This window comes from Neovison vison, chromosome 11 (genome assembly GCF_020171115.1).
Source record: "Neovison vison isolate M4711 chromosome 11, ASM_NN_V1, whole genome shotgun sequence".
NCBI lineage: Eukaryota > Metazoa > Chordata > Mammalia > Carnivora > Mustelidae > Neogale > Neogale vison.
Genome location: NC_058101.1, coordinates 147,354,294 through 147,370,751, shown reverse-complemented (window position 1 = coordinate 147,370,751; position 16,458 = coordinate 147,354,294). Strand labels below are relative to the sequence as shown.

General features: G+C 41.1%; 1 protein-coding gene across 1 annotated transcript in view; it reads left to right on the top strand.

Moving 5' to 3' along the window:
* Positions 1-12,789, top strand: part of C11H4orf51 (chromosome 11 C4orf51 homolog) — a 32,426-nt gene extending 19,637 nt beyond the window's left edge. Inside the window, exons 3-6 of the mRNA XM_044268025.1 lie at positions 6,649-6,707; positions 9,015-9,072; positions 10,093-10,166; positions 12,682-12,789. Coding sequence (XP_044123960.1) covers positions 6,649-6,707; positions 9,015-9,072; positions 10,093-10,166; positions 12,682-12,789 — 299 coding nt within the window. The remainder of the gene's footprint in view (positions 1-6,648; positions 6,708-9,014; positions 9,073-10,092; positions 10,167-12,681) is intronic.
* Positions 12,790-16,458: the final 3,669 nt, after the last annotated feature.

Genomic DNA, 16,458 nt, shown 5'->3' with positions numbered 1-16,458 from the left:
AGGCAGAGGCTCACTAAAAGACTGAGACCTGGGCACCTGAGTGGCTCAGTGGGTTAAGCTGCTGCCTTCGGCTCAGGTCATGATCTCAGGGTCCTGGGATCGAGTCCCACATCGGGCTCTCTGCTCAGCAGGGAGCCTGCTTCCTCCTCTCTCTCTCTCTGCCTGCCTCTATGCCTACTTGTGATCTCTCTCTGTCAAATAAATAAATAAAATCTTTAAAAAAAAATAAAGACTGAGACCTAATCATAGGACTGTAGAATGCTTCCCCTCCTCCTACACCCCACTACCTCATTATTAAGGGCCTATTTACAGCAAGTTTTTTCCTCAGTACATCATGTCCTGCTATCAAGAAAAAGTTACAAGACATACTAAAAGGCAAAACACAGTTTGAAGAGCGAGCAAGCATTAGAACCAGATATGGCAGGATTTGTTATTATCAGGTCAGGAATTTAAGACAACCACGATTCATATTCTAAGGGCGCTAATGGATAAAGTAGACAGCATACAGGAACAGATGGGCAATGCAAGCAGAAAGATGGAAATCCTAAGAAAGAACCAAAAGAAATGCTAGAGATCCAAAACACTGAAAAAAAAATGAAGAATGTCTTTAATGGGTTTATAAGTACAGTGGTCATGGCTGAGGAAAGAATCTCTGAGCTTAAGGTTTTCTCAGTAGAAACATCTAAAACTGACAAGTAACAAAAACAAGGATTGAAAAAAAAAAAAAAAAGAACAGAACAGAATGCCCAAGGACTGGAACAACTACAAAAGGTGTAACATATGTGTAATGGGAATACTGGAAGGAGAAGAAGGAATGAAATAGAAGAAATATTGAACAACTTAAGAATTTCCATTTCCACAAATCAATGTCAGACACCAAAGCACAGATCCAGCAATCTCTGGGAACCCTGAGCAGGGTAAATGTAAAACAAACAAGATACTTACATCTACGCATATCATTTTCAAACAACAGAACATAAAAGATAAAAAAAACTCCTGGAAGAAGCCAGAGGGGGAAAAACATCTTACCTATAGAGAAATAAGAATTATATCCAACTCTCCTTAGAAACTATGGAGGCAAGAAGAGAAGAGCATAAAATACTTAAGGTGTTGTGAGAAAACAAAACAAAACAAAACCCACCAACCTAGAATTCTGTACCTTGTGAAATTATATTTCACAAATGAAGGAGAAATAAATACTTTCTCAGACAAACAAAAAGTTAGGGAATTGGTTGCCAGCAGATCTGCCTTGCAAGAAATGTTAAAAGTTCTATAAAGAGAAGGAAGATAATAGTTCAGAAATTCAGATCTATAAAAAGAAAGGAAAAGCACTGAAGGAGGTATAGGTAACGGTAAAGTAAAAACTTTTATTTTTCTCATTCTTAATCTAACAGATAATAGTTTGTTCAAAATGATAATAATAACAATGTATTCAACCATGCAGGCTTATGTATGTATCTTATGCATGTATGTGTCTTACTTCAAACAATGTAAGGGTTGGGGTATTGACCCTCCTGCACAGTAGAAAATCCACATATAACTTTGATCCCCAAAACTTACCTACTAACAGTCTGCTGTTGACTGGAAGCCACTGATAATATAAACAGCTAATTAACACATATTTTGTATGTTATAGGTATTATATACTATTCTTCCAATAAAATAAGCTAGAAAAAAGAAAATGTTATTAAGAAAATCATAAAGAAGAGAAAATACACTTATAATACTGTACTATAAAAAATTCATGTATAAGTGGGCCTTTGAAATCCAAAACCAAGCTGTTAAAGGGTCAATTGTATATGTACTTATTTATGCTTAAATATAAGAGAAATGAATGACAGCAATGCTACAAGAGATGGGAGAGGGTAATTAGGAATATTTTATTATTATAAGCTACTTGTACTAGTCATGAAGTGGTGTAATGTTATTTGAAAGTGCATTTGGATTAGTTGTAAATGTATACTGCAAACTCAAGGGCAACCATTAAAAAAGTAAAAAAAAGAAGTGCAATTAAAATGCCAAGAAAGGAGAGAAAAAGGAATCATATAAAATGCTCAGTTAAAACCACAAAAGCCTGAAAAAGAGTGAAAGACAAAAATAGGAAAAAGGAACAAGGGCAACAAATAGAAAACAGTAACAAATATGGTAGATGCTAATTCTGTTATATCAAAATCACTGTGAACATCAGTTCACACTAATCAGTAGACAGAGATTGTCAACGGATCAAAAAATAAGGCCCAATTATATGTTGTTTACAAGAAACCAACTTTAAATATAAAGGCACATATAGATTAAAATAAATGAATGGAGAAAAATATGCTGTGTTAATACTAAGAAAAATGAGGCAAGAATAGATATATTAATTTAGATATATATATGATAGTTTATAATATATATATTATATAATAGAGATATTAATTTCAGACTTCAAAAGAGGGAACTTATCAGGAATAAAAAGGGTACTAAATAATAATAATTATAAAGGTGTCAATCCTCCAAGAAGATAAAATAATCTTTAATGTTCATGTGCTTAACAACACAGTGTCCAACGTATGAGGCAAAAGCATGGAATTGTAAGGAGAAACAGATGAATCCACTGTCATGGTTGAAGACTTCAGCGTATCTCTATCAGAAATGGACAGATACAGTAGTAAGGACATAGTTGAATTCAACAACATATCAATCAATTAGATATAATCACCATCACTTAGATGACTTCATCCAACAATGGCGGAACACACATTCTTTTAAAAGTCAGATGAAATATGGACCAAGTTAGACTACATTCTGGGAAATAAAATACACCTTAAAATTTAAGAGAATAGCAATCAGAATATTTGCTCTCAGACCACAGTGGAATTAAATTAGAAATCAGTAACAGAAGGATAAGAGGAAAGTCCCCAAATAAGTAAACAACAGATTTCTAAGTAACATGAGTCAAAGAAGAAATCTGGAAAAGCTAAAGAAATATTTTGAACTAAGTGAAAATAAAAACACAACTTACCAATTTGTGTAACGTAATAAAAGCAGTGATTGGAGGGAAATTTATAGCATTGATTGCATATATTAGCAAAGAAGAGAAATCTAAAATCAACCTAATTTCTATATTAGAAAACTCAAATAAGAAGAGCAAATTAAACTGAAAATAAGGAGATGAAATCATAAGAATTAGAGCAGAAATCAATACACTTGAAAACAGGAAGTCAAAAGAGAAAATTAAGGAAACCAGAAGCTGATTATTTGAAAAGATGAAGAATTTCTAAAGGGGGGGGGAATACATTAATTACTAATATCAGAAGTGAAAGAGAAAACATTGCTACAGACCCCATGGACATTAAAAGAGTAATAAAGAAATATTATATATAACTTTATGCCCCCAAATTTGATAACTAAAATGATGTCTTCCTTGAAGACAGAAGCTGCCAAAACTCACACAAGAAAAAACAGTCTGAATAGGCTTATATCTATTAAAAAAATTAAATCAGTAATTAACAACCTTTCCAAGCAGATGGCACTAGGCCTAGATGGGTTCACTGGTGAATTTTACCAAACATTTAGGGGAGAAATTATACCAATCCTTCACAATCTTTCAGAGGACTGAAGGTGAGGAAATAATTCTTAACTAATATAGTGAAGCCAGGATTACGGTAATGCCAAAGCAAGGCAAAGACTGCAAAAAAAGAAAACTACAGACAAATATCTCATGAATATAGATGTAAAACTCTTCAAAAAAATATTATCAAATAAATCCAACAAGGTATACAAAGAATTCTATACCATGACCAAGTGGGATTACCCCAGGCATGCAAGGTTGGTTCAACATTTAGAAGTCAATTGATGTAATCCATCATATCAAGAGACTAAAAAAGAAAAATCACATGATCATATCAATAGATGCAGAAAAAGCATTTGACAAAATCCCACACCCATTCATGATTAAAACAAAAAAAGTCTCAGTAAACAAGAATAGAGAACTTCTTCAACTTATGAAGAAAATCTACAAAAAAACCTATAGGTAACATCATAGTTAATAGAAACATAAAGCTTTCCCACTGAGATCAGATAGTGTTCTCCTCTCACCACTTCTTTCAACATCATGCTGAAAGTACTAGCTAATGCAGTAAGACAAGAAAAGAAAATGAAAGTTATAGAGATTGGAAAGGAAGAAATAAAACTCTTTGTTCACATATGAGATATTATCTATGAAGAAAATTTTTTTAAATGATTTAAAAAAAAACCCTCTCTTGGAAATAATAAATGATTATAGTAAGGTTGCAAGATACAAGGTTAATAAACAAAAGTTGATTGCTGGGAGGCCTGGGTGGCTCAGTGGGTTAAGCCTCTGCCTTCAGCTCAGGTCATGATCCCAGGATCCTGGGATCGTGTCCCACATCAGGCTTCTTGCTCAGCGGGGAGCCTGCCTCTCTCTCTGCCTCTGCTTGCCTCTCTGCCTGCTTGTGTGCTTTCTCTATCTCTTTCTGACAAATAAATAAATAAATAAATAAATAAAATCTATAAAAAAACAAAAGTTGATTGCTTTCTTATATGCCAGCAATGGACAAGTGAAATTTAAAATTAAATTCAGTGCAATCACTTAATCCCCACAAAGTTATTTTGTGGAAATCAACAAAGTGAATCTAAAATTTGTGTGGGAAGGCAGAGACAGAATGGTCAATACAATACTGGAGAACAAGAACAATGTTGGAGGGCTGACATTACAGAACTTCAATACTTACAATAAAGCTACAGTAATTAAGACAATGTGGTATTGGCAAAAGAATAGACATACAGATTAACATAACAGAATAGAGGGCCCAGAAATAGACCCACATAAATATAGGCAATGTATCTTTGACAGAGGAACAAAGGCAGTGCAATAAAGAAAAGGGCTTTTTCAAAAAATTTTGTTGGAACAACTGCCAAACGGAAAAAAAAAAAAAAAAGCCACATGCCAAAAGGAAAAAAAAAAATCTAGACATGTTCCTTATACCTTCACAAAAATTAACTCAAGATGGATCATGGACCTAAATGTAAATGCAAAAGTATAAAACTCTAGAATATAACATGGGAAAAACCTAGATGACCTTGGCTATGGTAATGACTTTTCAGATACAACACCAAAGGCATGATCCATGAAAGAAATAATAGATAGGATGAACTTGATTAAAATTAAAAACTTCTGCTCTGCACATGACAATGTCAAGAGAATGAGAAGCCACAGATAGGGAGAAAATATTTGCAAAAGACACTTTTGGAAGGAACTGTTATTCTAAATATACAGAGCAGTCTTAAAACTCAAAAAGAAGAAACAAAAAACTGACTAAAAAATGAGCCAAAGACTTTAACAACCACCTCACCAAGAAAGATATAAATATGGCTAATAACTGGGCACCCGAGTGGCTCAGTTGGTTAAACATCCAATCATGAAATCAGCTGAGGTCTTGATCTCAGGGTCATGAGTTCAAGCCCTGCACTGGGCTTTGCACTGGGCATGGAACCTCCTAAAAAAAAATTTTTTTTTTACTTAAAAAATACACACACACACACACACGGCGGGGGGCGTGGCGGAGAGAAAGAGAGAGACCTTCTTTAATAGGTGAATAGATAAATGAACTGTGGTACATCCAGACAACGCAAGATTTATTCAGCACTAAAAAGAAAGAGCTATCAAGCTATGGAAGACATGGAGGCATCTGATGTGCATATTACTAAGTGAAAGAAGCCAATCTGAAAGGCTACCCACTATATGATTCCAACTACCTGACATTCTGGAAAAGGCAAAACCATGGGTACAGTAAAAAGATCAGAGGTTGCCAGGGGCTGGGAAGGAAGAGGGATGAATAGGCAGAGCACAAAGGGTTTTTAGGGCAGTGAAAGTATTCTGTATGATACTCTAATGATGGACAAATGTCATTATACATTTGTCCAAACATATAGATTGTACAGCACTACAAGTAAACTGTAGTGGGAAAGGTGATTGTGATGTGTCAGTGTAGGGTCCTGCATTTTAACAAATGTCCCACTGGGGGGGTGGGAGATGTTGGTGATGGAAGGCTATGCCTGTGTGGGGACAGGCGTATTTAGAAACTCTATGTATCTTTTTCCTCAGTGTTGCTGTGAACCTAAAACTGCTCTAAAAAACTAAAATCTTTAAAAATAAAAGAGCAGCATTTGAAAGGTTAACTATTTTTAGATTGAGAAAGGGGACATAGCTAATTATTTTTAGCTGAATTAAAACTCAAGAAAATTAACAAAGACTGAAACACATCTGCTACTTGAGTCTTCAGAAAAACCTCACTGAGAAAGCCAAAGGACATGTAAAACTGAGTTATTTTAATATTTTTAAATTATAGACTTATATAATTTCAATGTCTCCTAGCTGTTATCAGTATGGTTTTCTTTTTAAAATAAAACTGAAACGTGTACCATTAAAAAAAAATTACCTCTACCCACAGAAGCTCCAAAGTATTTACTATGAATTAACTTTTCATCACAGTTTTGTTTTACCTCTTACTTTTCTGTTGGTCAAATTCTAAAGGGAAATAAGGCACATGTGTACAATTTATTTGTATGGTATGATCAGGAGTATAAGAGATTTTATCCTAACACTGGGTTTAATCCTCGTTTTTCCTCTTTATATGTATGCAGGACTATTTCCTCAAATAACCAGTTCTTTTAAGAATGCACCTGATGTCAAACACAGTGTGGTAAGTCCAAAATTTCTCAGCCATCATTTACATGGAGAGAGCTTAAATCATTGTACCTTGCATATTTTATTAAAAAACAAAGTTGGAGTTGTTTAGAATTATTTATTCATCAAACACTTGTTTATGAGTGCTTATTTATTGTGTGTGCAACTTTCTTTTAGGTGATGGGGATAAAAAAATAAACAACCAGGGTTATAAACTGTTAACTGAAAAAATAAAATAAAATAATAAAAAATGTTACAAAAACACCTTTTGTCAGATTTTTTTTTTAAAGATTTTATTTATTTATTTGACAGAGAGAGATCACAAGTAGGCAGAGAGGCAGGCAGAGAGAGAGAGAGGAGGAAGCAGGCCCCCTGCTGAGCAGAGAGCCCGATGCGGGACTCGATCCCAGGACCCTGAGACTATGACCTGAGCCAAAGGCAGTGGCTTAACCCACTGAGCCACCCAGGCGCCCCCCCTTTTGTCAGATTTTAAACTTTCAAATAATACAGAGAAATAGAGACAAAGTAAAAAGTATCTGAAATCCTTTCCCTATCCTCAGGCATAATCACCATGAACATTTTAGTGAACTTCCTTAGAAATGTCTCCCTATGCTTATGCATAGACAAAGATGCACACACACATCCATGTGCACACACACACACACACACACACACACACAAGATACACTGATGGGATCTACTGTCCTCTGATCTGCTTTAATCACTGAATATTTTCATGAACATATTCTTTCAGTGTTAGCAATAATATTTACCATTTTTATGGATATGTAAGATTTCATGGACTGGATATATCAAAATTTTAAAATCCCTCATATTGCCAGGCATTTAGGTTTTTCAAACTGGCAACTATTATAAACAATGCAGTGATGAATAAATTTAAATATAAATTTTTGCAATTGTACAATTATCTCCTCAGGGTACTATCTCATAAGTAGACTTCTCGGATCAGGAGTTAAGCTTATTTTAAACTTTGATATATGGCCAAATTGCCTTCTAGAAAACTGGCCTCGTGCACCAGCAGTATTCAACAGAGGCTGTTTTCCTATATTTTCTCTAACAGTGGTTTTAAAAATAATTTTAATATTTCCTACTTGGATAAAGATATTTTAATTTCCTTTTAATTTTAATTTCTTTATTAGTGAGTTTGAGCGTCTTCTATTAGTTATTCATAGTTCTTTTGTGATTATGGTCAATTCTCATAATTTGAGATAGTTATATTTTCTAAAGTCCTTTCTAACACTGAATTACTGGACCATTGCTCCTAGGAGAAATGTAGGGCCAGGCTCCTGTGAGTCCCTGGTCACAACATTTTCATCAACTGTAAATTTGTGTTTATGTGTGTCTCTATTTAAAGATACCTTATTTCATAAGTTTGGTTGATTCATTAACTTTGCACTTACAGCCAGCAGCACTCTAACTCAGGCCTAAATGAAGCCGATCTAACAAATGTGTTTTCTCCATAAAGCACATCAAAGTCTTCTTCCACTTAGGAACGTCACACAGCATGTCAGCGCTACACTGGGGGCCATTTTAAACAGTGAAATCACCAACAAAACACATAAAAATGCAGAAAATGTGGCCCTATATAGCCTCCCCCAAAGGACATTTGTTTAAAGAGGAGAGCTGAAATAAGACTGAGAAAATGCATATCAGGTGACTCGAATTGTTTTGTGCTCTCTGAATGTCCTTGAATGCCTCCCTCAAAAATGCTGCATATAATGACTTTGGTGTTACAAATAAATTTTATAGAGTAGGAAAACTGGAAAACCTGGAATCCATGAATAATGAAGATTGATTATATTCATTTTCTTTGCCCACATTTCTGTTAGGGTGTCTTGCTTTACACATTGATTTGTATGTGCTACTTCTATATTAGGATAGTACTCTTTTGCCTATCCTATTTTATCAATATTTTCCCCATTTTGTCTTTCTATTCTACTACTGTTAGTGTCTGTTATTACAATGGCTTTTGACAGCAGTATCAAAAACTGCCTTTTTTTTTTTTTTAAAGATTTTATTTATTTATTTGAGAGAGAGAGACAGTGAGAGAGAGCATGAGCGAGGAGAAGGTCAGAGAGCGAAGCAGACTCCCCATGGAGCTGGGAGCCCGATGTGGGACTCGATCCCGGGACTCCAGGATCACGCCCTGAGCCGAAGGCAGTCGTCCAACCAACTGAGCCACCCAGGCGTCCCTCAAAAACTGCCTTTTGAATGAGGAACCACAACACTGGAAAAGCAGTTTTATTAAATTTCTATTGTTGTAAAGATGGTTGGTATTTATTTTTATCTCTCTTTTTCATAGGTCCACCAAATTCTGTTTGGTGATTTTTCTACAGCATCTCCAAATTATGAAAAACCATGTAAGTCCTGTCCCAAACTATCACTTTAATCATGTTCTGCCTTCACTTTAATTATGGTCTTCATCTGATAATTTCCTCCCTTCCAGAGTCTGAGGCCATTTAAGGCCTTCTGCTTTTCTGCTTCTTTCCTGCTGCCATGCACCGTGTTACTTTGTTGTACCTCTCCTAACAGTAAGGTTGGCAGGATGCAGAAATAAGAGGAGGGAGAAATCCCAGACAGACATTTGCCAGCAAGAGCTTTGAAAAAGAGCATATACGTGAGAAGGTTGTGGTGGTAATAAATGTTGGCGGGGCTGGAGGTTAATATAGATGTGAGTGTTTGGAACTATTGATTAAAAGTGACTTAGAAGCTACCCTATGACCCGGCAATTGCACTACTGGGTATTTATCCCAAAGATACAGATGTAGTGAAAAGGGAAGCCATATTGTACCCCAGTGTTCATAGCGGCAATGGCCACAATCACCAAACTGTGGAAAGAGCCAAGATGCCCTTCAATAGATGAATCCATATAATACAATAGGATATTATTCAGCCATCAGAAAGATTGAATACCCAACTTTTGCATCAACATGGATGAGACTAGAGGAGATTATGCTGAGTGAAATAAGTCAAGCAGAGTCAATTACCATATGGTTTCACTTACTTGTGGAACATAAGGAACAACATGGAGAACATTAGGAGAAGGAAAGGAAAAGTGAAGGGAGGGGTTGGGGGGGGAGATAAACCATGAGAGACTGTGGACTCTGAGAAACAAACTGAGGGTTTTCAGAGTGGAGGGAGGTGGGGGGACGGGTGAGCCTGATGCTGGGTATTAAGAAGGGCACGGATTGCATGGAACACTGGGTGTTATACGTAAACAATGAATCTTGGAACACTACATCAAAAACTAATGATGGACTGTATGATGACTAACATAACACAATAAAAAAAAGTGATTTAGGAATATTAGTAAGTTTCATTTAGTCATCTCACAGTAGACTATCACAAGCACTTACACATTGCCTGTCTCTTTCTACTAGGTATGAGAATTAAAAAGCCAGTATCTAAGAACCTGATCAACTACAATCAACTAAGGAAAGACTTTCTGAAGCATGTAAGAGTGTTTTTGCTTGTCACCTAACAGTGGATTCCTGGGGTGGTGTCAGTAAGTGTGCATGGTGTGGAAGCAAGGACGGTGGTGTGTGTACGAGTAGAATTGGTAGGAAGGTGATCCCAAACTTATAATCATATGATTAACAGAAAAGTCGACTGTTCTGATGAGCATTCTTTCTCAAAGCATCATGAACATTCTTGTATCGATTTCTCCATTTGTTGTGGAAACAAGCCCCAAAGAGGCTTAAGGTAATTGGAAATTTCTCTCCTACTGCCCAAATTTTCATCAGCGTTATCAGTGATTTGATGGATTCTGCCTCTTGCAAAAAAAAAAAAAGGCAATGAGTTCTCAGATTGTCCTTCCTTTCTGGGACCCACCCTGGGTGCCCACTGTCCTGGGCTCACTCTCCTCAGATGCCTGTTCTTCCATATCCAATGTCTACATCTCTGCTCCCCCTCACATGGCCCTCCAGAGCAGGGGCTTTGTCTCGCCTGATCAGACTTTCTCAAGATCCAGTAATTTTTTTTTTTTTTTAACAGAATGCTAAAATGGAATTCTTTTTATGTCTTAAGAGTTCTGGCAGAGATTCCTAAAGAATGAGTTGAAAAAAAAAGGAATAAAAACTAGTTTTCTGCAAGCACTCCACTAACTTCACCTCATTTAATATAAAAGTTACAATTATTCTTGCTATCTTCTTCCTTTTCTTTTTAAGATTTACCTTTAAATTGACTTGAAAAAAATCCCAGCCTCATCCTAGGTAATTATATTTGTGACACCATGGATTTGGTACTCTAGTTATGTGTATTAGAAAAAAAACAAAACAAAAACCTGACCATTAAAATAAGAAGTGTTACTCAATTACCACCTAACATTTTCACAAGAGCCCCTGGTTGTATAAACATATCACTTTGAAAAATGCTCGTCTATGGGCACCAACTAGCTAATCTGATAAAGTCAGCTAATGGGGCAGGGTTGGACAACCCACCTGGGTTGCCAGGTAATTAGTCCATTGAATGATGGCCTTCCAGAAATTGTGCACTTTTCTTGACTTTTCTGCTACAGTAGTTGATAAGTTTCCCACAGAGCATGGCAAGCATGAGAAGGCAGGGCCGTGGCAGGCTGTGGAGGGAGTTCTTTGTTGGGGGGGGCGGTTGGAGCTGGGCAAGTCTACTGAAAGATACATTGTATGTGGCTGGGGAGGGGGGTGCAAGGACCTCCCTTCACTGTAGGGTTGCTGCATCCTTCTAGGAAGGGTAGATGATTTCCTGAAAGTATATTTGCCGCTAGCTGGGCCTCTTGGGAGTTACTTGGGAGAATCATTAACTACTGCTAAATAAATAAATCCCTCTTGCTGCGTGGAGCTGTACTGGCGCCAAGCAATTCCATTGCCAGTGGCTGCAGCTGTTGTGGGGAACAGTTGCCTTTCTCTTTGAGGTACTTCACCCACCCCCCTCCCCTAAAGTGATTTTCCTAACCTCACAGTAGCCTTTTCAGTGAACGATTCCTGACAAATTAGTGGCATTACATCCCACTCTTGTTTTTAGGGTACAACAGGCAGAGAGTACTTCCCCCAGCTCCTGTCGCCCTCTCCCCACCTCCATATCCCCCCACTCTGTCCACACAATGAATATGGGGCACTTGTTTGGGAAACCTTGGGCCTGGGGCTCTAACCACAAAATAAATCATGACCTTTCATTTATTAGACGAGGCAAACTCTTAATTATTTTCAGAGGTGCTGTATCTTGGGGGAGGAGAACAGGCACTGAGATGTGAAATGCACAAACTCCCCCCATCAGCAACAGGCAGGGATTGAATGAAATGTTCAGCAACCGGTAAGGATTATTCTCACTGTTTAAGGTATTCGCCTGGAATCTAATGCCTTGGTAACCATCTTCTTAATATCGGTATTTCCGGGTCTTATCTTCAAGAAACGCACGTTGCGGGGCACCTGGGTGGCTCAGTAGGTTAAAGCCTCTGCCTTCGGCTCAGGTCATGATCCCAGGGTCCTGGAATCGAGCCCCCACATCCGGCTCTCTGCTCAGCAGGGAGCCTGCTTCCTCCTCTCTCTCTGCCTGCCTCTCTGCCTACTTGTGATCTCTCTCTCTCTCTCTCTCTCTGTCAAATAAATAAATAAATAAATAAATAAAAAGAAAAAGAAACGCACGTTGTCAACCTGGAAAGCAGAGAAATTAGCACGCGGGAATTCAGCCTAACCTAATAGCAGGGAAGACCGGGGAAAGAATCTTAACCACGAAGGGAGGGCTAGGCAAGGCCAGTAGAGAAGCAGTGGTAGTTCCTTTGGGATTCCAGAGTTCCCGCATGTTTTCCCTCTCTCCTGCTTACTGGCTGGCCTTCCTAACAGACACGATGTATGTGATAGGAAGGTTAACAGAGACGGAGGAAAACGCAGGACAGTCCCCGCTCCTGCCTAAGACTGAGGGCTCGGCCACGTCATTCGCGCACAGAGTGACCCCTGCGGGGGGCGAGCGCTAACGAGCGGGCCGTTCTCCTCCAGCTGCACGCACCGGGTGACTCCGCAAGCCCGGCCGGCTCGTCGGAAGACTCAGAAGGTGACCAGCGCTCCGCTTGTGGTCTGGGACGACCGTCACCGTCACTTAGCTGAGTCGCAAAACCAAGTCCCAAAGGTGGAGGCCTGCGGTTTGCTTAAGGACTCTGAGGTAGGCGCGGGCCCGCTCACATCCAGACCTTCACAGGCTGGCTTTCTGGGACACCTTCCCGGGCTCCAAAACACCCCCAGGCCTTGGAAGCGGGAACAAAAGTTATCGTTATAATCATTACTGATTTTTTCAAAGGGAAATACCTGGGAGTCACACTTCTCCGCAAGAGCCACAGAAATGGTGTTGTGGCCCCGCGACCTGTGCGCTCCCGCGTGGAGGAGCCTGTCCCTTCCATCTGGGAGACCCCGGCGCGGAGGGGCGCAGGGGCGTGAGAAAGGCTTTCTTGTATTCAGAGCACTCGCCCCGCAGAGCCGCAGCCTAGCACCGACTGCCTTCCCTCAGCCCGGGGCGTCGCTGGGGAGCAGATGCGCCCGCGCCGTCGGTGGGGGGCGGGGGCGACGCGAGGCGCGGCGGGCCGGGCGCTGGGGGCGGGGAGATCGCGGCCTTTCGCGCCCCGGCCGTCCCCGGAGGGGCCCTCGCGGCCCCGAGGCTCCGCCCACGGCCCGCCCCTCGTACGCCGCGGTCTTCCTCTCCCCCGCCCTCTGCCCCCGCCTCCCTCCGCGCTCCGCCCCCCGCTCCCTCCCACGTCCCGTCCGCGGGCTGCCCTCCCGTGCCCGGCGCGCCGGAGGCGGGGCCGGGGCGCGGCAGCCCGAGCGGCGGCGCGGAAACCCAGCTGCGCGCGGGAACGAACCCGCTGCGGTCCCGGGCAGCGAAGGGCCCCAAGGGCTGGTGTCCTTTGAGGGCAGGAGGAACTGCGTGGTTAAAAAAGTACCAGCCTCCTACCCCTTCCTCCCCACGTCGCGCCCCGCCCCGCCCTCTGGCCCCTGCTCCATTTATTTCCATTTACCCAGACCGTGTTCTGCTGATTCCTGCTGAATAGAAGAGGTAATTCATTAAAAGTCGTACCACCATCGCTATCACCCCACCCCCACCCCCAAACTCCTAGTGATTATTTTTGTTCTTTAGCCCAGGTTAAGCTAAATACATTCCCAGGAAGCCATCTGGTCTGGTTCCCGGGATCCCTTCGTATGGTTTCCATTAAGCTCGCCAAACCGTGCATTGAAAATGCAGCCTTGGAGCCACTCAGGAACCTCCAGGATTTTTGCCTTTGCCAGCCTCATTTAGAGAATCTCAGGCAGGGAGAGGTAAAAGCCTCTGCTCGAGTTCTGAGTCCAGTACCCTATGGTCCCGGTCTTATGCTACAGTTAATATGCTTTACTACTCCAAGGAAATACAATTCTCCATGTTAACGGGTATCATTCACTCATTCATTCATTCAGTATTTGCTATATGCGAAACACCAATTATTAGAATTCTGTTTTAATTCTAAAACTCTGTGTTAACGGCTTTACAGATGAGTTTACAAAATAACCTGGCCACAGAAATTGAGTTCGACCAGCAACATTTGTGTGATTGGGTCTACACCTTATCCTTTGTTATCTCCCATTCCACTACCTGCCACAGACAAAACCACACACATACACACAAATATTAGCTTGTGGGAAAATATTCCCTTACACATAATTTGGGGGTTGTGGTCCAAGAGAAGAGGAAACAGGTTCATAAAAATCATAGTGTTATAATTGTAAAGTTCCTTAGAATTCATCAAAAATACGCCTACTGGTTTATTGAGAAGACTCAGAAAGCATAGTGGCTCAGAGGAGGTCACTGGGCTTTCAGTACTGTTGCCTAATTTGGCGAGGAGCCCAAGACATCAAGTGCCGTGTCACATACTGCAAGAAGGACTTTGATCAAACTCACTTTAGTTGTACTCCATCCTCTTTCTCCTGCTCTCCCCTCTGCAGTTTTCCCTCTCTGTTCTGCTCTGGGTCTCGCCTGTGGGGTGGTGGGGTGGTGGTTTGCAGTCCTTTCTTGATTCCCCTAACCTAGGCTTCACTCCCTTCTTGCTCTTTTTCTTCCCTTCCTATCTCCCCACCCCACCCAAGCCCTGACCATGAGATTTTATTTGGGTTTTTAAAATGAAACCAGGTGCTGCCTAGAACAAAAGCAAAGTAATAACAAGGAAAGACTATCCAACCCTTAAGGAATGTGCTGAGTTTTATGACTCAGGCTGTCCTGGCAAAGAACTCCGACTTACATGGAGAGGTGGGTGGCACAGAGCTCGGACCATACATGGCAGCTCTAGCCTCCCAGATAGGCACGGTCAAGGCAGCTTGTGACTCATTTTCATAAAACCAGAGGCTCTTGTTCCTTGTGGGACAGGACTTCCTGGAGGCTAGAGCAGAAGGTTCTTCACCTTTTCCCTGTGGGGCCCATTCAGCCTGACGTAGCAGGGGCCACCTTGAGGTTTGCAGGAAGGAAGCCTGGACAGAAGGTCCTCGCTGGGAAAGAAAAGGGCTTGCTGGACTTGGGCAAGGGTTTTGGTGCATTGAAGTGATGAGTAGTGTGTGTGCTGCAAAGCGACATGAAAATTAGCTTGTATTGTCCTGGAAACAAGGGCTTGGGAGCTGCAGGTGATTCAGGGGAGCAGGGATGTGGCCCAGCTGCTGCAAGCCCAAGGGGTGTTTGCTCTCTTTGCAGTAATGTGTGTCAAAGAGCGTGCAGGAAAAGCTGGTAGGATTCCAGCAGCGTTTGTGGGTGCTATCACTAATGCAATCAGGGGTAAGAGCAGGATTGGGGGGGGGGTTGCTCTACATAAACACCTGAGAGACACCCAGGCACACATCGGCACATTCCGGGAATTCTTTGCGCACAAGCACAGTAATGGGGTGAGGTGTACATTTTTTTGGTTACTAAGAGACAGGCTAAGAGTTCTAAGGAGAATGTCTCTCCCGGCAGAGGTAGTGGGAGGGGTTTGAACTTGGAGGACAGGGATGTGTTTGTGCTCCTTCATTACACAGGCCTGGGTGGAACGGGGACCGATAGTGCTTCTTCTGGTTTCCGCCACCTCAGAGAAGGCTATCACTTTTGGAATGAGAATGAGTCTTGACTGGCATAAATGAGATCTCCATGCAGTAGCCTCTTAGATCGGGGCCTTATTTTCCCTTTTCTTCTTTCTTCTTTTTCTTTTCCCTTTCCATGGAATGCCCATTGAAAAGCTACAGTGACCATTCCATAATTGTTAAGAAAAGCTCGGGCTCCGCTTTTTTGTTAAAGTCTACTTACCTGGAAAAAGAAAGTCTTTTAAGGGCCATGACTTCATAAATATTTATAGTGCGAACAGGCGTCACTCGGGTTCTGTAGGAGAATGGGCTCATTCAGTTTTATTTATGATGTGACACTTGGGTGAGTGACATCCGTCATCTGGGTCGGTCCTCCACTCTGTTCCACTGAAGCATGTTTATGGAGTGATTATGCGCACAAATATTTGCTATATTTAGTCTCTCTCCTCCCCTCACCCCCTCTTAGCCCTTTTCAACTCCCCAACCCAGCCAAAGGCCAAGCTTGTTGTCCAGGGAAGATTTGAACCCTAATGACAAGGCACAGGGCTTGAACAAATGGCGTGGAAGCTGGGAGGCAGTTAGAAAGGGACTGACGACCATTACTACAGCATTCTTATGCTCAGGTGCTTGTGCGGGGCCTCCCTGCAGCAGGTGAGGGCTCTCAGCTGGGCGCGGAGCATTTGACAGGTGATGGGCCCAAGCCTGAGTGAC